The sequence below is a fragment of the Palaemon carinicauda genome, chromosome 5, assembly GCF_036898095.1.
Source record: "Palaemon carinicauda isolate YSFRI2023 chromosome 5, ASM3689809v2, whole genome shotgun sequence".
Classification (NCBI taxonomy): Eukaryota; Metazoa; Arthropoda; class Malacostraca; order Decapoda; family Palaemonidae; genus Palaemon; species Palaemon carinicauda.
Genome location: NC_090729.1, coordinates 151,027,616 through 151,036,098, shown reverse-complemented (window position 1 = coordinate 151,036,098; position 8,483 = coordinate 151,027,616). Strand labels below are relative to the sequence as shown.

The following is an 8,483-nucleotide window of genomic DNA, read 5'->3' as shown; positions in this document are numbered from 1 at the left end:
GAAGACCCTTCTTAGCATTCTTTTCTCCTCGATTCTTGCAACATGCCCTGCCCATTGCATTCTTCTTCCCATAACAAATCGACTTATATGTGGTTGTTTTGTCCGCTCTCTTAAGTCCCAGTTATGTCTTCTCCTCATTCTTGTCTTTCTTGGTCGTTTACTGGTCCCACTATGATCCTTAATACTTTATTCTCAAAAACTTCCAGTCCATTTCTTGCTCTTTTGTCAATGACCATACTTGACATCCATAGACCAGAATGGAGCTTATTATGGTATTATACACTCTCAATTTTGTCTTTTCTGATTTTGATCTTCTTTTGAGAAGTGTTAACAATCTATAGGGGCACCTGTTCGCAGATCCAATTCTTTCATTTATTTCCGCTCTCATATTTCCATCTCTAGCTATTTCCATCCCAAAATATTTAAAACCCTCTACCACTTCAATTTCCATTCCATCAATGTTGACGTTTCCATCCATCTCTTGTCTTCTAGCTATTTCCATGATTTTTGTTTTTTCTTGATTTACTTCTAGCCCTATTCTTTCCGTATTCCTCAGATCTTCCATTACTATATTTATATCATCTGCATACCCTAGGCAGTTAACGGTCACTTCACTATACTTTATCCCCTCTGGTCTGCCTGTGATCGTTCTTGCTATTTTTTCCATCATGATATTGAACAACATTGGTAACAATATACATCCCTGCTTCTGCCCGGTCTTTATATCTTTGGCGATGATAGCTTTTTTTCCATATCTTATCGAGCATTTTGTATTTTTGGAGTAGGCTTGAGTCATTCTGATTAACTTATGTGGTATAACCATTTCCCTTATGATGTTCCACATTGATGGTCGGTGAATGCTGTCATATGATTGTTTAAAATCAACGATGAGATGTACTTGATATTTATTGTGTTCCCAGAAATTTCCAATGATCTGTCGTATAGTGAAAAGCTGGTCTGTTGTTGACCTTCCCTTCCTAAAACCAGCTTGATACTCCCCAATAATATTCTCTGCATATGGTCTCATTTTCCCATGTATAATGATGGTCAAAATCTTGTAAGCAGTAACAAGTAAATTTATTCCTTTATAATTACTACATATTAGTTTATACCCCTTCTTGTGTTATGGTATCCTTATCCCTCTCTCCCATCTATCTGGTATTATTTCCTCCCTCCATATGGAAAATATAGTTATTCTTGATCGATCATTTATGCATCTTTCAAAACATTTATCCCTGTTCTGGTCTCCTGCCCATGATATTTATAGGATAGTTGTTTTGATACTAAAACTCAAATACATGGCAAGTCATGCGGCTCTGGCCATAAATTTGGCTGTTGGAAGGTATTCGTCATATTTTTTTTTTCTTCATTTTTTGAGTTAAGGTTTCGCATACTTCTCCCTTTCTGCTGTTCGTATTGTTTTACTCCTTTCACCTTGTGAGAAATCACTGTAATATTTTATTTCAACGCGTAAAAATATACGAAGTATATAAAATATAGTCATCCCCACTTATCCTGAAGGCATTGGAACAATAACGTGTTCTTGTAGATTTGAGAGAGAGAGAGAGAGAGAGAGAGAGAGAGAGAGAGAGAGAGAGAGAGAGAGAGAGAGAGAGAGAGAGAGAGAGAGAGAGTTGTATTAATCTTAATAGTTTTTACTTACTATAAGGCCAGAGTTTTAATCGAAAAGTTCTGCTATTTTCATAATTAGTAATTTTAGTTAATTAGTCATCAGAGGAAGATAAGTCATTAGTAAATTTGTGGATAGGATATTTTATAGGTATTCAGTTAAAAAAATAAATCATAATTCTATATTCTTATAGTGCGACTATTGACTATAAAATATTTCTGTAATTAGTACCAAAATCGCTATATGTTTGGAAAGTAATGAAAATCATTTCTCAAACATCACTTGTTTAATTTTTCCAATTGCTGAAAGCGTATTGAAATATTTTTTTTTCTTTGAGCGAAGCATCACAAAGATGGGTAAATAACTCTGGCCATCGAATATCAATACAATACCAAAGAAAGTAAATGATTTTCATGAGGATGCTGCTCTCGCTTTTAATGGAATGGATTTCAAATGTTTATTCATTTACGAGTCATTTCTGGATGGCAGGAATAAAATTCTTAAAGTATTTGATTAAGAAATTATGCTTTTTATTTAGCATAGTTTAATTTTATGTTTCCTTCATTCGTTTTGTATGTTATCACTTGAAACACCACATTTAACAACTTTTACAAACTCTAGAAAATATAATTCTAATTGATCGATCTTATATGCATATACAAAAATAAAAATTAACCCTGTCCTGGTTTCCTGACCACAATATTTATAGGATTGTTGTTTTGATACTAAAACCAAATGCATGGCAAGTCATGAGGCTCTGGCCATAAATTGTGCTGTTGGTGGTATTTTGTCATTTTTTTCCAATTTTTGATTTAAGGTTTCGCATACTTCTCCCTTTTTGCTGTTTGAATTGTGTTGTTCCTTTCACTTGGTGAGAAATCACTGGGATAATTTATTCCAACGGGTAAAAATACATGAAGTATATAAAATATAGTCATCCCCATTTATTCTGAAGGGATTGGAACGACCGCATGTTTTAGTATTTTAGAGAGAGAGAGAGAGAGAGAGAGAGAGAGAGAGAGAGAGAGAGAGAGAGAGAGAGAGAGAGAGAGAGAGAGAGAGAGAGAGAGATTCGTAATAATCTAGATAGCTTCTTCTTCTTTGTCTGCATCTTTTCCCACTTTCATGTGGGGTTTGATGTTTCTGACCAGCTTTCTCCATCCACCTCTGTCCTACACTTCACCGGTTAATGCCTTTGATCGAAGGTCATCCTTGATACAGTCCATCCACCTTCGCTTTGGTCTCCCTCTCCTTTTCGTTCTATGTACCTCCATTTCCATCACCCTCCCCCCAATATACTGTTAATCTCTTCTCATGATATGACTATACCACTTCAATCTACTTACTAGGATCTTATCTGATAGTTTTCTAACTCCTGTGGTACCCCTAATTACTTCATTCTGTATTTTATCTCTTCTTGTCACCCCACACATCCATCTCAACATTCTCATCTCTGCCACATCCTGTTTCTTCTCTTCTGTCCACTTTATTGCCCATGTCTCCGCTCCATACATCATTACCAGTCTCACAACGGTCCTGTGTACTTTACCTTTCAACTTAACCCCTACTTTCCTGTCACATATTACTCCGCACACTTTTTTCCAATTCTTCCATCCTGCTTGCATTCTGTGGTTTATTAATTTTTTACTCCCAGATCACCATCCTCTGCAACTGTTGATCCTAAATACCTGAAATTTTCAATTCTTTTCAATCTCTCTCTCTTTGTAAACTAACTTCCCCATTCTCCCCAGTCTGTCAATCTTTTCCTCAAAGAAGGTGTTGATCATTGTTAGGTCAAAAGCCACTGCAAGATCAATCACGCTTTCTCCCCCATCATTTCTCTCACCCACACCCCAACCTCCATGCACTCTCTCTATCCCTTCCCTACTAATTTCATAAGTGGCCATTCAGATCTCCTATAATCACCCTTTCTCTTGCAGGAATTTTTCCAAGCTCTTGGTCCATCTCCTCCAAGAATGTATCCTTCTCCTCCTCTGTATATCCAGTTTGCGTGGCAGAGGAACACACCACATTGGCTATTGTTACTCCCAGTCCCAGCTTTAAACTCATAATTCTGTCATTTTTCCTGTTCTCTCCAATCAAACTTTCCTTCAGATCTTCCGGAAATATTATTCCTACACCAATTCTTCCTTCCATATTTACTCCATTATAATAAAATTTACAACCTTCGTCTAGTTCTCTTGCTTTATTTTCCTTCCATCTGGTCTCCTGCATACACAGCTCTCCAATCTTCCTTCTCTCCATGAGGTCGACCAGCTCTCGCCCTTTTCCAGTTATTGACCCCACATTCAGAGGTGCTACTCTCACCCTCTGAGCTTGCCTCTTTAACCCAGCCCACCCATGACTAGGTAGCCCTTGCCGATTTTTCGGAGGGATCAGGCGAGGTCCCAACGCGTTGCCTGCCGGGAACGCCTTAGCATTAATTTCATTTTTACAACTTCCACTGGTCACATTGGTTTTGGCTATTTTTCATGGCCGGATGCCTTTCCTGCCGCCAACCCTCCTCATTTACTAGGTCTTGGGACCGGCACTAAGTTGAGGCTTGCTTGCCCACCCCCCCCCCCCCCCCCCGGCCTCCCTCAGTGGCTGGGTTAATAATCTAGATAGCTATTAAATATTATAAAAAATATGGCATCCGCAAGATCGCCAAAAAATGCCATAGTTTCAATTGGCCATAACACATTTAAAATTTAATTATAACTAATATTATTTTAAATACTGTAATAAAAATTATGACAACTTTTGTCGTTGGATGAATTACTCAGAAAAAATAATTTTGCAATTTACTCAGATATAGAACCTCGTCGGTTAATTAGTCATCAGAGGAAGATAAGTCATTAGTAATTTTGCAGATGGAAGTTTTATAGGTATTCAGTTAAAAATTAAATCATAATTCCATATTCTTACAGTGCGACTAAGGAATATGAAATATTCCAGTAATTAGTACCAAAATTTCTATTTTTTTTTTTAAAGCAATGACAATCAATTCTCGAACATAGCCTTTTGAATTTTTCCAATTGCCGAAAGCGTATTGAAATATTCTCTTTCGTTAAGCGAATCATTGCATAGATGGGTAAATAACTCTGGCCATCGAATATCAATACCCAGAAAGTAAATGATTTTCATGAAGATGCTGCTCTCTTTTTAATGGAATGGATTTCAAGTGTGTATTCATTTACGAGTCATTTCTGTATGGCTGGAATGAAATTCTTAAAACATTTGATTAAGATATGCGTATTATTTAACATAGTTTAATTTTATGTTTGCTTCATACGCTTTGTATTATCACTTGAAACACCACATTTAATAACTTTCACAAACTATGGAAAATGCAATTCTAATCGAGCGATCATATATGCATCTTTCAAAAATATTAATCCTGTTCTGGTTTCCTTACCAGAATATAAATGGGATTGTTGTTTTGATACAAAAACCCAAATACATGGCAAGTCAAGCGGCTCTGACCATAAATTTTGCTGTTGGTGGGCTTTTGTCATTTTTTCCAATCTTTGATTTAAGGTTTCGCATACTTCTCCCTTTCTGCTGTTCGAATTGTGTTGCTCCTTTCAATTTCTGAGAAATTACTGTCATATTTTATTTCAACTGGTAAAAATACATGAAGTATATAAAATATAGTCATCCCCATTTATCCGGAATGCATTGGAACAACAGCAAGTTTTAGTATTTTAGAGAGAGAGAGAGAGAGAGAGAGAGAGAGAGAGAGAGAGAGAGAGAGAGAGAGAGAGAGAGAGAGAGAGAGATTCGTAATAATCTAGATAGCTTCTTCTTCTTCTTTGTCTGCATCTTTTCCCACTTTTATGTGGGGTCGATGTTTCTGACCAACCTTCCCCATCTACCTCTGTCCTACACTTCACCGGTTAATGCCTTTGATCGAAGGTCATCCTTGATACAGTCCATCCACCTTCGCTTTGGTCTCCCTCTCCTTTTCGTTCCATGTACCTCCATTTCCATCATCCTCCTCCCAATATACTGTTAATAGCTTCTCATGATATGACCTTACCACTTCAATCTACTTTCTTGGATCTTATCTGATAGTTTTCTAACTCCTGTGGTACCCCTAATTACTTCATTCTGTATCTTATCTCTTCTTGCCACTCCACACATCCATCTCAACATTCTCATCTCTGCCACATCCAGTTTCTTCTCTTCTGTCCTCTTTATTGCCCACGTCTCCGCTCTATACATCATTGCCAGTCTCACAACGGTCCTGTGTCCTTTTACCTTTCACCTTAACCCCTACTTTCCTGTCACATATTACTCCACGCACTTTTTTCCATTTCTCCCGTCTTGCTTGGATTCTGTGGTTTATTTCTACCCCCCAGATCACCATCCTCTGCAACTGTTGATCCTAAATACCTGAAATTTTCAATTATTTTCAATCTCTCTCTCCTTGTAAACTAACTTCCCCATTCTCCCAAGTCTTAATCTTTTCCTCAGAGAAGGTGTTGATCATTGCTAGGTCAAAATCCACTGCAAAATCAATTACTCTTTCTTCCTCATCTTTTCTCTCGCCCACACCCCAACCTCCATGCACTCTCTCTATCCATACCCTACTAATTCCCAAGTGGCCATTCAGATCTCCTCCTATAATTACCCTTTCCCTTGCAGGATTTTTTTCCAAGCTCTTGGTCCATCTCCTCCAAGAATGTATCCTTCTCTTCCTCTGCACATCTAGTTTGCATGGCATAGGTACACACCACATTGACTATTGTTACTCCCAGTCCCAGCTTTAAACTCATAATTCTGTCATTTTACCCCAATCAAACTTTCATTCAGATCTTCTGATAATATTATTCCTACTCCATTTCTTCCTTCCATATTTGCTTCACTGTAAAAAATTTTACAACCTTCGCCTAGTTCTCTTGCCTTATTTCCCTTCCATCTGGTCTCCTGAACACATAGTACTCCAATCTTCCTTTTCTCCATGAGGTTAACCAGCTCTCGCCCTTTTCCAGTCATTGACCTCACATTCAGAGTTTCTACTCTCACCCTCTCCTCATATTTTCCTCTGAGCTTGCCTCTTTAACCCAGCCCGCCCATGACTGGGTAGCCCTTGCTGATTTTTCGGAGGGATCAGGCGAGGTCCCAACGCGTCGCCTACCAGGAACGCCATAGCATTAATTTCATTTTTATACAACTTTCACTGGTCATATTTGTTTTGGCTAACTTTTTATGGCAGGATGCCTTTGCTGCCACCAACCCTTCCCATTTACCAGGGCTTGGAACCGGCACCAAATAGAGTCTTTCTTGCCCCCCCCCCCTCCCTCAGTGGCTGGGTTATTAATCTAGATAGCTATAAAATATTGAAAAAAAAAGGCACCCACAAGAGCGCCAAAAAAATGCCATAATTTTATTGGCCACAACACATTTAAAATTTAGTTATCACTAATAGTAGTTTAAATACTGTAATAGAATTTATGACAACTTTTGTCGTTGGATCAAATAATTTCGCAATTTTCTCAGATCTAGAAACTCGTCGGTTAATTAGTCATCCGAGGAAGCCAAGTCATTAGTAATTTTGTGGATGGATATTTTATAGGCATTCGGTTAAAAGATTAAATCATAATTCCATATTCTTACAGTGCGACTAATGACTGTAAAATATTCTGGTTGAATTTTTCCAATTTCCGAAAGCGTATTTAAATATTCTCTTTTTTTTTTTTTAATCGAAGCATCACATAGGTGGGTAAATAACTCTTGTTATCGAATACCAATATCAAAGAAAGCGAGTGACTTTCATGAGAATGCTGCTCTTGCTTTTAATGGAATGGATTTAAAGTGGTTATGCATTTATGAGTCATTACTGATGGCTGGAATAAAATTCGTAAAACATTTGATTCAGAAATTATGCTTTTTATTTAACATAGTTTAATTGTATGTTTTCTTCATCCGCTTTCTATGCTATCACTTGAAACACTACATTTAACAACTTTCACAAACTATGGAAAATATAATTCTAATTGATCGATCTTATATGCATCTTTCAAAAAAATTAATCCCTGTCCGGGTTTCCTAATCACGATATTTATATGATTGTTGTTTTGATACTAAAACCTAAATTCATGGCAAGTCATGCGGCTCTGGCCATAAATTTGGCTGTTTGATGGTCTTTGTTATTATTTTCCAATCTTTGATTTAAGATTTCGTATACTTCTCCCTTTCTGCTGTTCGTATTGTGTTGCTCCTTTCACGTATTTCATATTTTATTAAGTTTCGCTAGTTTTCGTAATCAGCGGTGATGATTAATAATGTGATAGCAATTATGACAACTTCTGTCGTTGGATCTATTGGCTCAGAAAAATTTAATTTCGGGATTTTCTCAGATCCAGAAACTTGTCGGGTAATTATTCATCACAGAAAGATAAGAAATTAGTAATTTTGTGGATGGATAATTTATATGCATTCTGTTAGAAAAAAATAAATCATAATTCTAAATTCTTACAGATAAATTTAACTTCCTTCATCGGTGTTGTAAAATACTCAACGTTTCATGGCATAATCTTGTGTTAGAGACGACAATGAGTTGTCAATCAAGTCAAAGAACCTGCATGACTTTTTATTATAGAAAAAAGACAGTAACATCTAAGTATTCAGGTAACTTTAAAATTCATGTTTTATTTTCGGATTGTCTAAAGTTTTCATTAAAAGTATTAAAGATATATATTGCCTTCTTGTTATGAAAGTCACGTAAGGAAACCCAATGGATCATTCACCTTGTCAGTGAATATTTCCATTTCTTATCAGGAAAGATAAAGAGAGCGCGTAATAATCTAGACAGCTTTGAAATACTAGAAAGTCATGCTAAAAAATA

General features: G+C 36.8%; 1 protein-coding gene across 1 annotated transcript in view; it reads right to left on the bottom strand.

Annotated features, from left to right (window-relative positions):
- Nucleotides 1-3,523: 3,523 nt before the first annotated feature.
- The window catches only part of LOC137641203 (uncharacterized), a 140,811-nt gene continuing 135,851 nt past the window's right edge, over nt 3,524-8,483 (bottom strand). Inside the window, exon 2 of the mRNA XM_068373640.1 lies at nt 3,524-4,050. Within this exon, the coding sequence (XP_068229741.1) occupies nt 3,524-4,050 (527 nt within the window). The remainder of the gene's footprint in view (nt 4,051-8,483) is intronic.